General features: G+C 44.1%; 1 protein-coding gene across 1 annotated transcript in view; it reads right to left on the bottom strand.

Moving 5' to 3' along the window:
• The window catches only part of TTC23 (tetratricopeptide repeat domain 23), a 123,547-nt gene that overhangs the window by 40,203 nt on the left and 61,609 nt on the right, over window positions 1-21,735 (bottom strand). The window contains exon 6 of the mRNA XM_007959949.1: window positions 18,154-18,259. Within this exon, the coding sequence (XP_007958140.1) occupies window positions 18,154-18,259 (106 nt within the window). The remainder of the gene's footprint in view (window positions 1-18,153; window positions 18,260-21,735) is intronic.

Below are 21,735 nucleotides of genomic sequence, written 5' to 3'. Positions count from 1 at the left end.
AAACCACTGAGAAAATTGTCCAAGATTTGTTGGAGGAGAACTTCCCTGATATGATGAAAGATGAGAAGGTATCCATTCAGGAAGTCCAACGAACCTCAAACAGGATAGACCCCAAAAGAAAAACACCAACACACATCATCATCAAACTCACCAAAACCAAAGACAAAAAAAGAATCATGACAGCAACATGGGAAAAACAAAAAGTTACCTACAAGGGGCAATCAATAAGGCTAAGCTCAGATTTCTCAACAGAAACCATTCAGGCAAGAAGACAGTGGGATGGAATATATAAAACGCTGAAAGAGAAAAATTTCCAACCAAGAATAATGTACCCAGCAAAATTGTCCCTCAAATATGATGGGAATATTAGGACATTTCCAGATAAGCAGAAATTAAGGGAATTTGTTAAAACCAGACCAACCTTATAAGAGATGCTAAAGGGATCCCTTTGGACAGAGAAGCAACAACAGCCAACAACAACTGATCATTAACACACATGATGATATAACTCAGAAGCCAACCCAGCTATGGATGTATCCCAAGTAAATAAACCTACAAGATTGTAAACAGGGAACCAGAGACACCAACCGACAAATGAGGACAACTACAAACCAAAAAGAGGGAAAAAATCTGTGTCATTACAGAACTTTTAGATGGTAGGGAAGTCAAGACAACTACAAGATAGATTGGACTATTCTACACTTGGGAAGAAAACTATAAATCACAGGGTAACCTCAAAGAAAAATGATAAACCTTCACATCAAAATAAAAAAGAAGACCAACATAAATATTCAGCAAATACTAAAACAATAGCAATGAAGGAAGTGATAACATGATTCACAAACAAAATGAGCTCAGCATAGAAAATTATATGGAACAAAGAAATCGACACAATGAAAAAGCACATGACAAAAATGACATCAACAAATCCATATTTGCTGATAATTAAATATCTGGCAAGGGACTTATCTCTAAGATTGGTGGAAAACTCCAATGCCTCAACACCAAAGGAATTAACAATCCAATTGAAAAATGGGTGGAAGACTTGAATAGACACTTCACCAAGGAGGATATTCAGGTGGTTAGTTAATACATGAAAAGATGCTCAGAATCATTGGACATCAGAGGGATGTAAATCAAAACAACAATAAGATATACTGTCTCACCCCAGCACTGATGGCAAGGTTCAATGAGACAGAAAATCACAAATGCTGGTGAGGATTTGGAGAGATTGGGACTTTCATACACTGCCTGTGTGACTGTGACGTGACACAACCACTGTGGAAAGCAATATTGCGATTCCTTAGAAAGTTGGAATTGGAGATACCATTTGACCCAGCAATCCCCTTACTAGGTATATATCCTAGAGAGGTGAAAGTCAGGATAGGAACAGATACATGCACGCTCATGTTCATCACAGCACTATTTACAGTAGCAAAAGATGGAAACAACCTACGTACCCATCAGTGGAAGAATGGATGACCAAACTATGGTACATACACATGCTGGAATGCTATGTAGCACTAAAAAATAATATACAGTCTGCAAAACACTGCATAATATGGATGAAATTGGAGGACATTATGCTGAGTGAAATAAGTCAGTCACAGAAGGAAAAATATAGTATTAGTTCATTGTTGTGGAGGGTCAAGGAAAGGTTTATATAGGGAGGAAAACTTTCTTTGTTGGTTGCCAGGGATGGAAGGGGAGGGAAGGGAACACTGGAAAAAAAAATGTATTGACCCATGTCACTCACTTTAGTTTTGTGTATTTCACTATACATAAATTATATTTCAATAAAATGCATTTAAAAAAAAAGAGAGAGAAAAAAAAAATAAAAGAAATGGAAAATCTCAGATAGTAAAAATGAAAAGAGAACTCAAAACCAGACCAGAGTAGGAGCTGAAGCTGAATTGTCCATGAGGGTATGCGGTGTAGTAAATTACATGTTGTTGTTGTTGTTATGTGCCATCGAGTCAGCCCCGACTCATAGCAACCCCTACTTGGTTTTCCAAGGCAGTATCTCTATGGAAGTAGATTGCCCAATCTTACTTCTGAGGAGTGGCTTGTGGATTTGAACCGCCAGCCTTCTGGTTAGCAGTCAAGTGCCTTAGGCACTATACTACCAGTAAATTACGTAGTGTGGCTTTTCTCGCCATAAGTCTTTGTAAACTCTGTGGTGGAATTTGCAGTGAGCAACTGAGTAGCTCCTGATTGTTAAAGTTATCCACCTGGGGTATTTCTTTTGGGAGCAGCATGAAGTAATTTTCTGGGAAGTTTACTCTCTCTCAGGTGTATAGGATTCTGATGTTGGGATTGGTTAATTTGGTCACTCTGCCAGGCTCAAAAGGAACCCTCCTAGAGGCAGAAAAAATCTCTCACTGCTGGCTGAGAGATGCAAGAGACACACATTGCTGAGAGATACGTGAGACACATGCTGCTGAGAGATTGAGAAAGACTGTCAGCTGAGAGACGGCAGGCTGAGAGAGACTGAGCATGTTCCTGAATTTGAATTGTGGTCTGTTGCTTCCCTAATAAACCCTATAATCTTTGAGTTCTGTGGGGCCACTACAGTGAATTATTGAACCCAGCAGAAAGGTGGTGGGTGCTGTGGGAGGAACAGTTGGTGTCAGGGTTGGTGAAAGGGCTGGAGGGAGGCAGCATTCCTGGCCTCGCAGGAATAGGCCTTGGGCTACTGATGATGATTCTGTCTTTCTCTTGTAGGGTTAGAGGAGGTCAGAGATGAGGCCTACCTCTCCCTTTGGCAGGGTATTAGAAAAAAGTTATGTTCTAGAAGAGTTGGCAATGATGCCTAAGGCCTGAGAGTGGCCGGCAACTGGAATGGAGCTCCTGATAATCCTGACTGTGGTAGGCAGAATTCTAAAATGACCCCCAATGACCCTCACCCTTAAATAATCTCCTCCCCTTGGACTGTGGGTGGAGATGGTGAAGATGATGAGATATTACTCCTGTGATTAGGTTGTTATGTAGCACAAGAAGTCTGGGAACATCACTGAAATTCATCATGAGAAATTATTCAAGTATATTCCATGGGATCTGCTTTAGAAAGGGCAGAAGTAAACATTTGACCAATATTTCTATCAAATCTAGTCAACCTAAAAAGAACTGAGATGTGAAAACAAGTTTTGTTTATTTGCTAGGCTCTCTGGGTCTGGATTCCACCAGATAGAAGCAAGACTTTTGCTGTGAGGTGCTGCCTTCTGGAGTCAGCTCAGTGCTGGCCCCACCCACAACCTCACTTGGGGCTGTAACTAGACAGAAGAAGTTAATTGAACTGGATCCTCACTCCTCTCTTTGGGGTGTAGGGGGAGAGACTCTCCCCACTGCCAAACCAGAAGTTGTATTTCTGGAGTATTACTCAAATTTTTTCTCTTGGGAGGAGAAAATTCTACCATTTTGCAAATGTTGCATCATCTCTTTTACTTGTAGCTGGCCCATAGGAGAGAATGTTGTTGTTGTATATGTGCCATCCGAGGCAGTATTACTATGGAAGTAGATTGCCCCATCTTCCTTCTGAGGAGTGGCTGGTGGGTTTGAACCACCAGCCTTCTGGTTAACAGTCAAATGCCTTAGGCACTACGCTACCAGAGCTCCTATGGGAGAGAATATTATGGATTTAATGCTCAAACTAAGTATTAACTTTTGCTCCTTGGATATCTTATGATAGCAAATGTTGAGGATGATGTAGTATTTTGTTGACAAAAAGCATCACACAGATGAACACTCTGAAAATTAAAGAAACTATTCAGGAGCTCTGGTAGCACAGTGCCTAAGGTATCTGACTGCTAACCAGAAGGCTGGTGGTTCAAACCCACCAGCACGCCCCCATGGAAGCAAGACTGGGCAATCTACTTCTGTAAAAATTAACTGCCTCAGAAACCCAATGGGGGTCTCTATAAGTTGGAATTGACTCGATGGCAGTGGGTTTGGTTTCTTTTTCTTTCTTTCTTTTTTTGGTGTGCAGGAGTGGAGTACTCTTGATATTTTAATTTTCTGGCTAATTGAGAGTTAATCAAAGAGCATAACTGAGCCTTCCTTTACCAGTGAAGATCTGAGTCTGGGCCTCTCCCCCTTGGAGATGAACCCTTCTTGTAAAGACCAGTGGTGAAGGAATGCAAGAGGGAGCTGGGCTGAGCATGCAGTGACCTGTGAGTCAGACCCTGGGCTCTGGCAGAAGCAGAGCCATGTAGGTAGAAGAGGAGGCCAAAAAGGAGAGAAAGCACTTCCTTCCTTTCTCCTGGTAAAGGAGGCCAACTCCCAGACACAAGTACAAACAACCATGTTTGACATCTTTCTAACTCTTTCTTATAATGTTCTCCTACCTCACAGTATTTCATCCCTGGGTGATCACATGTTTACCAATCCCCCCCCCCCCAAAAAAAAAGTTCCTCATCTAGGCTGGTCCTCTAGATCCATGGGTAGTATGCTGCATTGCCTTAGGGCAGCTAATCTCAAAGAGGAGCTGAGAGGGAGATGTCAAAACTTACATGTGCAGAGAGACACCAAAATTAGTATAACATGTTTATTGTGAGCAGATATGATTTGAATCAGGCAGCATCGACACAAACTAGAGTGAAGGTGCTATGAGGAGGGGTTTAGTGAAAATGGGTTATATAGGTCATGGTTATGTTAACTTCTGAGGAGATAGTATCAGAACACAGGTAGGGTTCTAGGGTCGGTTGGTTGTAGAAACAGTTACTAAGGATATGCCATGCATTTTCCAGTATAGGGTTCCTGCTCCTTGAAACTGGCTGCAGGTAGATAATTCTGTAAAAGAGCCCAATGTCTATGGCAAAACAATCTCCCTAAGCTTACTAGCTATTATAATTGAAGGTGCATTTAGGAAAATGGTTCCTTAAAGACTCCAGATTCAAAAGGACACAGAAGGGTCCTAGGTAGCTTAGGCAGCCTGTATAGGTCACTCCAATTCCATGCACTCAGAAATTGGATTCTAGGAGAAATACAACTGTTTCTCATTTCCTCCCTTTTGATCATGATTCGGTATAGAATCTTTGATCACAAACATTCAATAAGGGTAGCTGGGTACCATCCAATTCTTCTCGCCTCAAGGCAAAAGAGATGGTTGATAGAAGTAATCAGACATGGAATCTAGTTCCTTCTCCATCTGATTCTCCTTTCTGCTGATGCTCTAGATGGACAGAGACCAATTGTTGCACCGTGGAGTGTTGTTTGCAAGCTTTTAAGACCCCAGACACTATACAATGAATGAGGAGGCAGAAATAGGGACATTAAGAACAAGAATAGGCCAACTGACCAAAATTACTGAAATAACATGAAACTATGACCCTAGGTCTTTCAATCAAGGAAACAAACCCCATGAGGAGTTTATACATAAGTAGCATTAGTATCTGCTTTTCATGTGCCTCAGGAGCAGCTGCATTATGCAAAAACTCAGATTGCATATTATTAATATAAACATAGGAATGCTCATCTATCAAGACACAAACTCCTCCTTGGGAGGCTAACAGGAAATATAATGCTATTCTATTTTGTGAAATCATAGCTTAAACTTCAGGTAATTCTTTGGTTAATGGATTCTGCAACTTTGCTAAGTTTATCAACCTTTATAGTGAGAACCAGCTACTTCAGTAACTAATATAATGTATCCTATGGTAAGGGTTTTCCTCAGAAGTAATTGATTGGCCTAATTCAGACTAACATGTAAATGGCTTGACCTCTAACTCAGGGAGACTATTCATATTTCCCAAAGAGGAGGCTCATTAATGCACACAAATCTCTGGGAGAGGGAATGAATTGAGAGTGGAAGGGATGGAAGGGAGGGAGGAAAGAATTCACTACTCAAACTCAGGTAATGTGGTCACTGCATGAGAAGCAGCTAGGTGTTGGGGTGGAAAGATGGAGACTGGCCCTGCCTGGGAATCTGCCTTCTCAGGTTAAGCTCCTAAATGTTACTGCTTCTCAGTTTCTTCCCTTCCTCCATTCCTGAGTCCTCAACTTCTCTGATGTCCCAGATGTTCCCCACTGCTGTCCCTGGAAGGTCACTAGTCAAAGGCCCCCTGATAGGTAGTGTCACATACAAGCTGACCACATGCCAGGATCTGTAAGCTCCAGTAGGGCCCTGGTATATCAAAACATCCTGGAGCTTAGGAACAGGGGAAAGTAAAGTACAGCCACTATGAGCACCCTTCTTGCCTATACATTCAAAACCGCTTTTTCTTTTATCTGGGATAAAGAGAAATTTCTTTATTGCAAGAGCCTGGCTTATTTCCCCCATTATCCCCACCCCCAAAATTAACTTTGTGAAATTAACCAATCATGAAACCACATGAACAATCTTTGAGGGGAGAGCAAACTGAGTCCCATTACTATAGCAAAGGAGTGGAATTCCTGAAAAGCAGAACTTATGCTCTATGACAATGCTCCAGGGTAGACTGATGTCCAGTTGGGACAAGTGACAACAGGATTTCTCGAGGGATAGGAGCTCTGGTAGCATAGTACCTAAGGCACTTGACTGCTAACCAGAAGGCTGGCGGTTCAAATCCACCAGCCACTCCTCAGAAGGAAGGTTGGGCAATCTATTTCCGTAGTGATACTGCCTCGGAAACCCAAGGAGGGGTCACTATGAGTCAGGTCTGACTTGACACATAACAACACCAACAGGAAGTCATAGCCCTGGGTGGTAGCCACCTTGTGCCTGAGGCTGAATGTGGGTTTACAAGGAGATAGTAGTTTGAACATTCTTACACACAGCCATTCTTAAATTTAAAACCCTCTCCATGAAGAAAAAAAAAAAAAAGACTCAAGGAAACAATTAGTTCAAAGGACTAATGAACAATGGGAACCACAGCCTCCACTAGCCGGAGACAAGAAGGACCAGATAGTACATGGCTATTGGTACCAACTACTCTGATTGGGATGATAATAGAAGATCTGAACAGAATGGGAGAAAAATGTAGAACAAAATTCAAAATCATAAAGAAGACCAGACTTACTGATCTGATAGAGACTGGTGGAACCTCCAAGACTGTGGCTCTTAGACACCCTTCAGTTCTAGAACTGAACCCACCATTGGGGATTGATTGCCTTCTAGCCAAATAATAGACAGTCTAGACAGTCCCGTAAAGTCCTATAAATAACACTCATGAGATTTAAGAACAATCAACCATTTGAGGCCAAAAAGGCAGCATTAGCCCTAAAACAAAGATCAGAAGGCAGGAAGGGGCAGGAAAGAAGTATGAATGGAAATGGCGAACCCAGGGAGGAAGCAGGCAGAGTGCTGTTACACTGAGAGGATTGCAACTTATGTCACGAAACAAAATGTGCTCTGTAATATTTCACCCAAACCATACCAAAATGTTCAAAAACAAATGAAAACCACTCTAGAATCATCTACAACCTGACACTGATGGCTTCAGCAAAAGATGAGGTCATTTTGTAAAACATAGGTGCATGATTTAGCGTGTAAATCTGAGCTACCACAGCACAGGTGTCCCAAGGCCATTAATCTTTCCCATTTCACTCCAACAGAACGCTCAAGCAGTCTGTGAGGTAGAGCAAGGGAGGAAGCAAGGCCTGTGGGCAGAGTGGCCACAGCACTACCACCTAGTTCCATGTCTCTCAGGAAGTATTTCTGGGGACTCAGAGCCGCGCCATTTCCAGAAGTGTCCTGGATTCTGCTGCAGATGTACATAAGCAGACAAATGAACAAGGCTTCATTCAAAGAGGAATACTGGATTACAATCTGGCACCTTGGAGGTCAGGAGGCTTTTAATTAAAATTAATTCCAGTAACCCTGGGCTCACTTTCCTAAGGCAGGAGGTGTTGGAAAAGTGAGGACAGCTTTCATTAAGAGAGCAGCCTCAATGTACAATGTGACAATTATCTTTTGTAATAGTCTTGGGAAACAGTCTCTGCTCTGTACTAAATGCAAAAAGCACTAAGAACCCCAGGGAATTTATAAATGGAAACTCTCATATCCAAGCCTGGCATTAACCCAGAGGAGCTCAATCACCCAGCAAGTAAACAGACTGGACTCATTTAGACCCTGCTGGGGGCTGCTCTGGCTCTACACAAGCTGCTGCCCTGGGTGCCTGCTGGCCCTGGGGAGCAGGAGGGGTGCCTGAGGGTGATGATGCCCAGAACAACTTCTCTCCTCCACATTGGGGTGGGGCGTGACTGATGGGCCTTCAGTGACTCACACAGGAGACCTCTTAGAGAGGACACTTGCACAGTACAGCAGTGGGCCTGCGGCGACACAGTTTCTAGGAGTGGTGGATGCTGCTCATTGCTGTGTGGTCTTAGGAATCTGGTCAGTGAAGGGCAGTGACTATGATGGTGGCAGGCATGGGAGTCTTACATGAAAGACAGAAACAAAGGGCTTACACAGAGCCAGCACCAAGAGAGCCTGATGAGGGGCTCAGTCACCATTGGAATATGCCTGCCTTCAGTATTTTCCTCTCCAACAAGCTAACCAGGAGCCCTCTAGACACAGTGTCCCACACAGGGCCACTCATCTAGTGGCCACACTTCCAGGAACCTCAGTGCTTACTGCTCCAAGTGCTTGTCTTGTTGAAGTATCTGAGTCTTCTATAAGCTGCTTTAAAAATTCTTTTTGAAGACAAGTCAGGGTATGAATAGCATAGACTTGCTTAAGAAATGTTCACAAAAGTGAAAAACCTGAGCCTCATGAAAGTGGTTGTTATGAAGCTCCTGTGTTTTATTCTCACCAGGAGAAGAATGAGGCCAGACTGTTGTCAGGAAGTTTATAAACAATGCTTGAAGTGTTTCAGTCCTGCCACAGGATGCCCCTCTATGGACAGAGACACACAGCGTGGACTCCAGGTACATGACAGATTCATTCCTCTGCTGGCCTCAAGGGTTGCCAACCCTGGCAGCTCCTATCTCCCTGTCTACCAGGACCCTTGGCCCCTTGGACCTTTGGGAACTGGGGCACCCACAGAGCCACTCTGCTCTGCACTCTCTGATTCTGGGGTGTGGTAAGTTTGAAGAACCTGGGGCTCTGTTCTAGGTCTTACTTTGCCTCTAACTTGCTGATTGATCCTGTACATCCCTTGGACCCCTAATCCTGTAGAGATGAGTTCTAAGGTGGCTTCCAGGAATTGTTGGCCTTCTAAAGATTTCTCAGAGGGACTACTATTAACGCTGGTGGGAGAAAGAGAGCGACTGACTTCCCCATGCTTCTCTTGGCCTCAACCCTGTACTCAGCTGTGGCTCTCCCCTCTCCCTCAGACCCTGTGAGGCACAGAGCAGGCACAGATATTGACATCTGGCCTGGGGTGCTCAGAGGCAGGCCAAATTCAGGCTGGCTGGGCATGTTGTACAAGAAAGGGACCTGAGTAAGGGCTGAGGAAGGGTCTCTGATAGGCAGGGGGCAGTGGGAAGGCTGATGGTGAGTGGCAAGAAGCAGAGAAAGGAGAGTGATGGGCAGAATAGGGCCAGCTGTGGCTCACACTCACTTCCCACCAGCAGGACTGCCCAAGCCCCACCTTGGAAACCTCAGGGTAGAGGTGGGGTGAGGGATGCAGCAGGGGCAGCTAAGGAGGGGCACTGGAAGGGAAAGGATGCTGCTTCTAGGTGGCCATGCTACTTGTCAGGAGACCCCTGCAGTGGCATGTGGATGCCAGGTGCTGTCTGACTTCTGGTCTGAGATACATGGAGTCCAAGGAGAAGCAGTAATCAGCAGTCAGGGAGTGGGGAAGTGGAGAGGCAGGGCCAGTGTGGGGCAAGCTGAGAAGGTAAGCCCAGGTGGAAGAATGGAGAAAAGGAGGGCCGGGTAAGGTAAGAGACTTTGGGGAGATACAGTGCCTTCCTTCAGAGACTTACATATTTCATGTCTACTGTGTCAAATATAAAATACTCTGGTGGTACAGTGGTTAAGGCATTTGGCTGCTAACCAAAAGTTTGGTGGTTCGAACCCACCAGTGGCTCCATGGAACAAATATGAGGCAATTTGCTTCTGTGAAGATTTATAGCCTTGGAAACCCAAAGGGTGTCACTATGAGTCACAACTGACTTGATGGTAGTGAGTTTTGTTTTTGGTTTGGTGTCAAACATGGATAAAGCCTAGGACCAGTGTGGGTGAGGAGGTGTATTTATTTGCCCATTAGAGAATCATATCCAGGAGTATACTCCTTGCCCTGAAATGGGGTCTATGTAGATAGGGACCCCAACTCCACCTGTGAGACTCCGACAGGGCAGAGCTCATCCTGGCTGCTGTCTCACATAAACTCCTTATCGTGCCAGTGCTTCTCAGCCTGTGAGCTCCTCAGGCCACAGACGAGGCCATTTCCAAACAAGGCTAGTACACTCAGTGGGCTCTGCCTCCCAAAGGTTTACACTGAAATGTACTTGGCTTTGGCATCATTTCACTTTAATCTTATTTAGGAGAAGAATTATAAATATGAGGCCAAGGCCCTGAGCATTCAGCAGGGCTGGGGAGAGTGGTTAATACCAAGTTTGTCAATGGCTGCTCCAGGAAGCTGGCCAGGCTCAGGTTAGTGGCATTCTGGGTGCCCGAATTGGGAATCCTTAAGCAATCACCATCCCTGGTGACTTCTAGGGCAGTTTTTCTGCATAAGGAATGCGGGGGGTGGGGGTGGAGGTGGGGTGAGCACAGAGCAAAGGGATTAGCTGGAGTGTGGAGTGTGGAGCCTGAACACGTGCTTCAGGGCCAGCGAGTTTTGCTTGATAGAGGTGATGCCTTCAATGGGCATTCAGTAAGTAGTCTCTGAAAACTCTCTGAGAGGAAATTTTTCTCCTCAAAGATTCTTTTTCCAAAAAAGAAAGGAAGTGTCTTTGCATTCAGGCATAAGCAAGTCTAAGCACAGAAGAGCAGAGCTAAGCAGCCACTGGAACATGAGGATTTGCTTCCAGGGGATCTGCCCGGCACTTCCAGACTAGAACTGACCAAAGCCCAAGTCACAAGATCCTCCTTTCTGTGAGAAGCTGTGGTGGGTTGTAGATGCACTAAGGGTTTGGTTCCTCTTAGATAGATAATCTGACTTACAGGACAGAGGAGGACTGCCCCATAGGGTTTCCATGGCTGTAAATCTTTATGGAAACAAACTGCCACATCTTTTTTCCTTGGAGTGGCTGGTGGATTCAAACTACCAGCCTTCAGTTAGCAGTTGAGTGCTTAACCATTGAGCCACCAGTGCTCCTTAGACAGATGCATAGGTAAATAGATAACTGCCATCAAATTGACTCCATCCAACTCATGGTGACTACAAAATGAAACACTGCCTGGTCCTATGTCATCCTCACAATTGCCAGCATGTTCCAGTCCATTGTTGTGGCTGTTGTACCACTCCATCTCACCTCCCTTGCCCTTGCTGGCCCTTTATTTCACCAAACATGAGTTCCTTCTCTAGCAACTGATCCTTCCCAATGATGTGTCCAAAGCAAGCAAATTGGACAATGTTTTGTTGTGATCCACAAGGTTTCCATTGACTAATTTTTTGAAGCAGATCACCATGCCTTTCTTTCTAGTCTGTTTTAGTCTGGAAGATCCACTGAAACATACCATCATGGGTGGCCCTGCTGGTATTTGAAATACTGGTGGCATAGTTTCCTCAATCACTGCAACACGCATGGCAGACAGACAGACAGGGTCTTAGTTGTTAAATAGATTGGTTTCAACTCCCCCCACTTCCACTTCCCATTGGAGGAGGCAGCAAGGACCTGGAGAAACGTTACCCTGTGTGGTTTTATCATTCACAATGTGGGCCTGGCACGTGGTAAGATATCAGAGAAACATTGTGAGAACCAAGTACCCTGACAGATGGTGGGCATGCCCCACCGGGACTCCTAGCAGCTTCTGACAAGGGAGAGGGCCACTTTGGCCCTGCTCCTCAAGGAAAACTCACACCTGTGACAGGCTGTTGGCTCTGCCCATATCACACAGAACATCTGCAGAGAGGGCAGATCACAATCTGGATCTCAAATGCTAGCCTACACACATTGCCATTGAGTTGGATCCGACTCATAGTGACCCCTCTTTGGGTTTCCAAGGCGGTATCACTATAGAAGTAGATTGCCCAACCATCCTTCTGAGGAGTGGCTGGTGGGTTTGGATCACCAGCCTTCTGGTTAGCAGTCAAATGCCTTAGGCACTATGCTACCAGCACTCCTAATGCTAGCCCAGTGGGCTCATTTTCTCCAGCCTTTTCCATGTTTGCCATCAAGGGAGCAATGATTCTGATATCAGTGGTACTCAGATAAGAGGAACATAATATGGATATGTTGTGGTTTCTCCTTGTTTTTATTCATTTCTGACTTGTCCATTTAGGTAATTTCTTTGAGGCTCAAGGAATGAGGGTTTGTGCTTCACTGCAATCCTTGGGTGGTATAAACAGTTAACACAGTTAGCTGCTAACTGATAGGATGGAGGTTCAAGTCCACCCAGAGGTGTCTTAGAAGAAGGGTCTGTTGATCTACTTCCAAAAAGTCAGCCATTGAAAACTCTGTGGAGCACAGCTCTACTCTGACACACGTGGGGTCACCATGAATTGGAGTTGACTTGACAGCAACTGGTTTTGGCTTGCACCTGTCCTAGGGTTTCATGGTGCTGCTGGACAATAAGAATTTTTTTCTATCCTACTGTCTCACTGTGAACACTTCTCATTTAGCATGTATGTACCTTTAAACCTTCAGTAAGCTTTGTCCCTAAATCATCAAAGGTATAGACATTTCCCATGTCTTATGATTGGAAGATGCTGAATCTGAGAAAGGCATCTCTAAGAAGAAGTTGCAAATGAATAGGGACTTGGTCCTTTTTTGGGGTTGAATAATGACGATGGAGTGAGGAGGTTCTCTAGCTTGTCCTGGTACTTCCCAAGATAAAGAGCAGACTGTGGCACTTCATTTGTAAAATGGGAGGGACGTCCTGCCTCCAAGGATTGTTAAAGGATTAAATGAGCTGTGTTTGTGAAAGTATAGTCAGTCCTCTGTATCTGCCGGCTTCACGTCTAAGGATTCAACCAACTACAGATTGAAAATATTTGGAAAAAAAAATTTCTGAAAATTCCAGAAAGCAAACTTTGAATTTGCTGTGCATAAAGCACTATGCTAAGTCCACAGAATGAAGCGATGTACAGGCTGTAGCCTCCTGCCATTTCATGATCCTCAGTCTCTCTCCGCACTCATAATTTTGAACATTGCTCACCTTGCATCTCCTTCATTTGTTATTTGCACTGTGTGCACCCTTTGTTTCTGTGAAACAAAGGCTCCTAAAAAGCAATGAAGTGGTCAAAGCAATCCCCCAAAGGCTAATTGGGAGTGTAAAGTGCTATTTATGTTGTATTAAGTATTATAAGTATTCTGTTGTTGTTAGGTGCTGTAGAGTTGATTCTGACTCATGGCAACCCTATGTACAACAGAATGAAACACTGCTTGGTCCTGCACCAGCCTCACAATCCTTGCTAATACCTGAGTCCACTGTTGCAGCCACTGTATCAATCCATCTTGTTGAGGGTTCTCCTCTTTTTCACGGACCCTCCACTTTACCAAGCATGATATCCTCCTCCAGGGAATGGTCCTTTCTGACAACATGACCAAAGTAGGTAAGACAAAGTCGGGCCATTCTTGCTTCCAAGGAGAAATCTGGCTGCACTTCTTCCAGGACAGATTTGTTAGTTCTTCTGGCAATCCATGGTACTTTCAGTGTTCTTCCCAACACCACAACTCAAAAGCATCAACTCTTCTTTGGTCTTCCTTATTCATTATCCAGCTCTCACATGCTATGAGTATATTGAAAACACCATGGCTTGGGTTAGGTGCACCTTAGTCTTCAAAGACTAAGTATTCTAGAGATGATTTAAAATATATGGAAGGATGTGAGTTGCTTATGTGCATTGGCATCTCTCTTATGGCTAATGATTGTGAACATTTCTTCATGTGTTTGTTAGGTGCCTGAATGTCTTCTTTGGTGAAGTGTTTGTTTATGTCCTCTGCCCATTATCAAATTGGATTATTTGACTCCTCATACATTTCGAACTCTCACTGGCAGGTCTTCTTCCTGGGTGCAGGTCACCCAATGCCCTGAGCTGCTGAAAGACATGGCAGAACTGAGCCAATACTCCATGCAGGCTCCAGGCCCTGACCCATTCCCATTGGCATTCCAAACTTTTCTGTCCAGGCTCCCTTTGCTCTCTCATATCCCTCATCTGTCCCAAACTCCACAGACTCTTTGGTGGGCCTAAGGGGCAAGGGGTGAGGAAGGAAAGGGGACATGTGTAGTACCAGCATCCATAATACAGCATCATAGTAAAGAACCTCCAGGGCCAGCTGCCTGGGCTCAAATCTCTGCCACTCACTGGATATGGGACTTGGTCAAATTACCTAACCTGTTGCAGTGCAGTAAATTGCTTAATATGGCCCTTCTAGCCATTGTCCTCCATTTTGTGATGTATTGTAAATCCTAGTCCCCATCCCTGTGTGTTGTTGTTGTTGTTGTTTGCTGTCGAGTCAGCCCCGACTCATAGCGACCCCTCCTTGAGTTTCCGAGGCAGTATCACTACGGAAGTAGGATTGCCCAACCTTCCTTCCGAGGAGTGGCTGGTGGGTTTGAACCGCCAGCCTTCTGGTGAGCAGTCAAGTGCCTTAGGCACTATGCTACCAGAGCTCCTACCCTGTGTAGGGTGGGATATATCTTGAGTCCCACCTTGCTGGAGGGTGTGACTTAAGTCACCACCCTTAGCTTCCTTGAGGGTATATATAGGAATGTTCTGGGAAAGTTCGCTCTCTTGCTCTGGTTCTGCTTTTGGTTTGTTATCAACTAACCCCTGACTTGAGAAAGCAGCTATCATCTGACCTGCGATTTGGTTTCACCAACCCCTGCAACCACGTAAGTTGGGAGAATCCTCCAGACCTACCCACAGACCTGGGAGTTGCCAGCCTGCCAGCCTCCACTACCACCATATGAGCCGTTTCCTTGGGAGTTTGTGAGTTCTGTGAGACGTTACAGTGAACTATGGAACCCTAAGACAGGAGGGAGATTTTTGAGGGGAGGAGGAGGAGTTGATGTCAGAGATGATGGAGTGGCCAGGCAGTTTGGAAAAGTTAGACATTTGGGACATCTTTAACCTCCACCTCATAGGGACCAGCCTGGTGTTGATCTTCTAAAAGAAATTACTCAAGTACTTGTCTAGGCCTCAGTTCCATCTAAAAAAGTGGGATAATTTCACCTACCTTATTACCTCATGCCACTCTGGGAGCTCTGGTAGTATAGTGTCTAAGACACTTGATTGCTAACTAGAAGGCTGAAGATTCAAACCCACAAGCCACTCCTCAGAAGGAAGTTTGGGCAATCTACGTCTGTAGTGATACTGCCTCAGAAACCCAAGGAGGGGTTGCTATGAGTTGGTTCCAACTCGACGGCACACAACAACAACAACAACAACACGACAGTGTCACTCTGACAAGAATATACCACAAATGGGATGGCCTGAACAAACAGGAGTTTATTCTCTTACAGTTTGGGAGGCTACAGGTCCAAGTTCAAAGTGCCAGGCTCTAGGGGCTATGTGAAAGCCCCTCCACCTTGGGCTTCAGCTCTGCGTCTTGCTCCCAGCCCACTGAAGCTAGAGGCATCTCTTCACTCAGTAGCTACTGGCTGCTGAGGCTAACAAGCCCAAGATCGACAAATAAAAAGGCACAGTCCCGATATTACCAAACCACATGGCAGGCCATTAATTCAAGTCCACTGTAAGTCCCAAGGTTGGCAGAGTAGGGTAGGCTGCTGAACAACAACACGGCTACATGCACGGTCCAAGCATGCCATAGGTTAGAGACCATTCCCAAAGCTGGTTCTTATATATGGGAAGCAGACCACATACCCAAAGCAGCTACTCAGCTGCTTGTGGAAGATCCCACCATCATGGGGAATAACTACCACCAACTGCCCAACCATTCAACCAGGCCCAGCCAAGCTGACACACAAACATAACAACCACAAGGCTGTTGTGAGAATTGAGTTAATAAATGTAATACAGTTAAAACCACATAGTACACATAATTGTAAGCACTAGCTATTATTAATTATTGTCAGGTAATTTAATTCTTAGAACACCTGTATCAAGCAAGTATTATTATCATCATCATTTTATAGGGGAAGCAATACTTAGACTGGGAAAGTTTTTGTTATATAATTCAACTTGGATTGTCTCTGATTCTACAAATCATGGAAAGTAGATTTATGGAATCTGCTTGGGCAATCTACTTCCATAGTGATACCGCCTCGGAAATCCAAGGAGGAGTTGCTATGAGTCAGACCTGATTCAACAGCAATGTGTTTTTGTGTGTTGCTTTGGCCTAAGTTTACAGCCATGGGACATTTTAGGCACAATTTCTAGTCATCCTGAGCCAATTCACGCAACAAGAGTATGTGGGAGTACTAGAATATGTTGGTACAAATCTAAACGACTAGACAAAGTTGGCCTTTGGCCTCAACTGTGGCTACCTGGTTGGTATTACCTAGGGGATTCCCCTGCTCTCTATCCTAGCAGTTTAAAGGCTCAGAACTCTCCAGTTCAGACTCTGTTCTTTAGGTGAGAAATTATGGATCTAGCCATTTTTGAGTTACTATCACTTATGAAAGGGAGATTTCACATACAAATCTAGATTTCTGCCGTCTCCTGAAAAAAGGAGAATATCTGCTCGTATAAGCCTGTGTTCCATTGGTAGCACTGGTTGAAGCTGAGCTGCAGCTGCCCACTTTTGACAGGGTACAGGGCCTCCACTTTGCCATAGTTCCTACCACTCTGTTTTGCCTTTCTCATGCCAGCAGTTAGCTGCCATGTCTAATTATGCTTCCTGCTGCTACTGCTTCACTCATGTTGCTTGTTTGGCTTCTTCAGACATTTAGATGAGTGATTCCTGCTATTCTAGGCTTTCTTTCAAGCATCCATTTTCACTGTTTTATTAATAGCTCTGGAATGGAAGGTTCTTCCCCTATGAAAAGAATTTTAGGCACCAAGGTGCTGGTCAAAAGTTTGGTTTTTTTTAAAAATTATTTTTGAAGGTAAACCTGATTATTTTTATTTTTATTTTATTGTGCTTTGGGTACAAATTTACAAAGCAAATTTGTTTTACGTTCAACAGTTCAAGCACGTTTGATTTCATGTAAACCTGGTTATTACATGTAGAGCATTCTAGGAAGGAAGAACCAGAAAGGTCCCCTGACTCTTCTTATCATCCGTAGACAGGCTCCTCCAGCTCTTGGTGCTAACAACTCCAAGCCAGAATGACACACCCACAAGGTGGGATGGACAGATAGATGAACACTGGCAACTCCTTCCCTAGCTTGTCCCTGTACCAAGGATCCACCTGGCCCCAGGGATCTCTGCAGACCATTTTGCTCATGGAGAACCCCTTTAGCTTCTCCCATGTGCCAGGCCTCTTCCTCTTGGCCCAACTCCTGCTTCCTGAACCCAAATCCCAAGCCTTCCAGATACCTATTTTATGCTTTCTGGAACATTGGACCTCCTTTTACTCAGTATGTATTTTTATCTGACACTTTGGAATACACCCTCTAGCTCTTCTGTACTCTGTTTCTGAATGTTCTGACTAAAAAAAGTCACTATAATGTGTGTTCTCTGTCAAAAGAGGCATACTGTATGCCCTGAGCCCAAGGTGATGGATTAAGGAATTCTTGAACCACACTGCTCTATTACATGGGCCTAAGAAAACCATAAGAGTCATAGATGGTAAATTCCTTCTGGGATCCTGAAATGGTGTAAGTTCATCCTGATTGAAAGGTTGGCCCTGTGAGAGTCTGGGGTGGTACTCTAACATGACAACTCTGCTGTTGCCACAGTAGCTCCACAACAATCTTTAAAAATAGATCACCTTTGAAAGCACAACAGATTTCCCTGTAAGCCCAGCACAAATTCTCTGGGACTTGTAATAGCTATGTTTGGATGAAGACTGGACATATTTAAAAGTAAAAGACTGGAGGAAAACTACACAGGGATATAAACCAAAAGATTCTGGGGAACAAACAGGGTCACAGCTGCAGAGGACAGAACAACAGGGCCCAGAGGACAGCTCTTTCTACCCTCCCTCTAGGAAGACAGCTAGCTCACAGCCACAGAGAGCAGGCAAGGCCTTTCCCCTTGGAAGGCTGGTTCTCACCCTGGTGCTTGGGTCTCCTGGACTTGACGGCGGCCTGGGCCACAAAGTGTGCGGAGTCAGCTGCCTCCTCTTGAGAGGGGTGTTTACTCAGGACGATAAGGTGTGCCTGTCACCACAAAGAGAAGAGACATGTACATTTATATAACTTGGCAGCAGTGACATTGTCCTTGCCGGGAAAAGCAGAAAGCCAAGAACTGGAAGAAATTATTTATGTAAAAACACAGTCAGCTCTTGGGAGAGCTGGATTTAAAAAGCATTATATAGTGGAGAGCGTGCTAGACTTTTATTCCCGAAAGCTTGATGCTATCTATGGTCAGGGCCTAAAACTATTGTTGTCGAGTTGATCCCCACACATAGCAACACTATAAAAAAAACAAACAAACTTACTGCTATCGAGTCAATTCCAACTCACAGTGACCCCCATTGGGTTTCTGAGGCTGTAAATCTTTACAGAAGTAGATTGCCCCATCTTCCTTCCAAAGAGTGGCTAGTGGGTTTGAACCACTGACCTTTCTATTAGCAGCCAAATGCCTTATCCACTATACCACCAGAGCTCCTTAGCAACCCTATATGACAGAGTAAAACTGCCCCATAGGGTCTCTAAAGCTGTAAATATTTGGAAGCAGACTGCCTCGTCTTTCTCCTGCAGAATGGTTGGTGGGTTTGAACTGCCAACCTTTCTATTATCAAGTGAGCAGTTAACAACTGTACCACAAGGGCTCCCTATGGCCAGGGCCTACCGTTCAGTAAACCCTGTAAAAATCTATGAACCCTATAAACATAAACTAATAATCTGATAAAGTATATCCTTTCAAATAAAAAATTACTACTCATCTGCCTGACATTTGGAATTTCAAAATACTGTTAATAATGTTTACATTCATCAAATAAACAGATACTTACAGATCATCTACAATAGGAGAGGCATGGGCTATAAAGAGTGGGAGGTATAGAAAGGTAAAATACAGTGAAATAATACACTACAGTAATATGACATGACAGGTAATCTGCAACGGTCAAGAGAGAGACATACATACTAAGATACCATGAGTTTAAAGGAGGGAAACACTAGATTGAGACAGGCCAAACAAACAAAAAACCCCAGTAATAACAAAAACTTAAGGAGCTCTGGTGGTGCTGTGGTAAGACATTTGGCTGCTAACCAAAAGGTTAATGGTTCATACCCACTAGGTGCTCCATGGGAGAAAGATGAGGCAGTTGGTTTCCATAAAGATTTACAGTCTTGGAAACCCCATGGGGTTGCTATGAGTCAGAATTGACTCAGTAGCAGTGGGTTTGGTTTTGGTTTTATAGTTTATTATTTTTTAGGTGTCATATCAATTCATTTTAATTTTCATGACAATTTTTTATCATCCTCAGCTTATAGACTCAAGAACTGAAGTTGCTGACTGGGTAACTTGCCCAAGATATCACACAACTAATAAGGGCCAAGTTGTGACTCTGACCTTGATATTCTGATACCACATTTTGCTTTTCCAAAGCAGTGGCAGTTCAGTGGTGGAATTCTCACCTTCTCTGTGGGACACTCAGGTTTGATTCCTGGCCAATGCCCCTCACACACAGCCACCACTTATCTGTTAGTGGAGGTGTGTGTTTGCTATGATAATGAACAGGTTTTGGCAAAACTTCCAGACTAAGATGAACTAGGAAGAAGGCTTGGTGATCTACTTCCAAAAATCAGCCAGTGGAAACTCTGTAGGTCACAACAGCCCTATAGCAAATGCAGATGGGGTCACCATGAGTTAAGAATAAACTGATAGCTGCTAGCAACAACACAACCTTGTCAAGAGTGCTATGATTCCTGCCCCTAGCCTATGGCAGCAGACTTCAGTAGTTGATGACAGCACATCCAGCAGAGCATCATGATCCAGCCTCTAGGCAGCTTCAAGTAATCCAGAGGAGGTGGCATAGGTGGTAAAGCCCTCCCAAAGAGCATTCTACTCTGGACAAAGCACTGAGATAGCATAGTCAGAGAGACTTGCTCTTCTGATGGCCAACAGAGCATTTCTGAGGTAAATAATTAGGCTAGAGGGATAGTGTTTGGCTCTGGATGGCTGCCTCATTTGCCTCACAATAATACAGCTCAGCAATTAGCTTGAGACTTTCTGTGATGGGTCCACTCCAAAACAAAACTGCTGGTAATAACTTTTATTGTTGTGTTAGGTAAATGAGATTTTTAAATAAATGTTAACAATATTCTTTGCTTTAAAACTTTTCTTATTATAACAACAACACAATGCAACACACTGCTGTCAAGTTGGATCCAACTCATAGTGACCCCTCCTTGAGTTTCCAAGGTGGTATCACTACTGAAGTAGATTGCCCAACCTTCCTTCCAAGGAGTGGCTGGTGGGTTTGAACTGAGAGCCTTCTGGTTGGCAGTCAAATGCCTTAGGCACTATGCCACCAGAGCTCCTTTTCTTATTACAGGATATAAATAAAGAAATGATTCCAGTGATACCAAAATCAGTCTTTGTCCTTGATTTGGCCAGAGGGGTCCAATCTTCAGCTTAAGTTGAAAATGCTTTTCAAATAATGTTGTGGTTGCTGTTGTTAGGTGCTATCAAGTCAGCTCCGACTCATTACCACCACATGCACAACAGAACAAAACACTGCCTGGTTGTGTACCATCCTCACAATCCTTTCTGTGCTTGAGGCCATCATTGCAGCCCCTATGACAATCCATCTCATTGAAAGTCTTCCCCTTTTTCACTAACCCTCCACTTTACCAAGCATGATATCCTTCTTTAGGGACTAGTCCCTTCTGACAACATGCCCAAAGTAGATGAGACACAATCTGGCCATTCTCACTTCTAAGGAGCATTCTGGCTGCACTTCTTCCAGGACACATTTGGGCATTCCTAAATGAAACTACATATACATACAGGAGATGCAGGGCTAAAGTCAAACTACTGCATGTTCAGTGATTGCGGAAAGGAAAAGAAAGAAGAAACATCCCTCCCTCATGCTAGAGAAAGAAAAAGAAACACAACATGCAAATTGAGTCACATTTATTTTGTGTTTTTCTCCCTAATTAACTTGCTTGAATTGAAGAAACTGAAACCCGTTGCTGGAACTGGCAAGTATACTCCGATTCATGGTAACAACATGGGGTGCCGTATTCTATAGGGTTTTCTTGGCTAATCTTTATAGAAGCTGCTCTCTAGAGCTTTCTTCTATGGCACTACTGGGTGGGTTCAAACCACCAACCTTTCAGTTAGTAGCCCAAAGCAAACCACCTGAACAACTACAATCCACTATTTGAGAAGAGCAATCACTCTGTGATGCCAGAAGAGATTTAACTCATATCATGACAGAGACTTTTAACACACAGTATTTTAAGTGGTTTAAAACTCATATTCAAAAATGGTTTTACATTGTGTTTCTACTCAGTATTATATGCACAGAAATGCAATAGATATGTTGTTGTTGTTATGTGCCGTCGAGTCGGCCCCAACTCATAGCGACCCCTCCTTGGATTTCCGAGGCAGTATCACTACGGAAGTAGGATTGCCCAACCTTCCTTCCGAGGAGTGGCTGGTGGGTTTGAACCGCCAGCTG

The sequence above is a fragment of the Orycteropus afer genome, unplaced genomic scaffold (genome assembly GCF_000298275.1).
Source record: "Orycteropus afer afer isolate SDZICR_OR568_19922 unplaced genomic scaffold, OryAfe1.0 scaffold00019, whole genome shotgun sequence".
Lineage (NCBI taxonomy): Eukaryota > Metazoa > Chordata > Mammalia > Tubulidentata > Orycteropodidae > Orycteropus > Orycteropus afer.
Note: the sequence above shows the minus strand (reverse complement) of the source record. Positions and strands in the feature narration are given on the sequence as shown.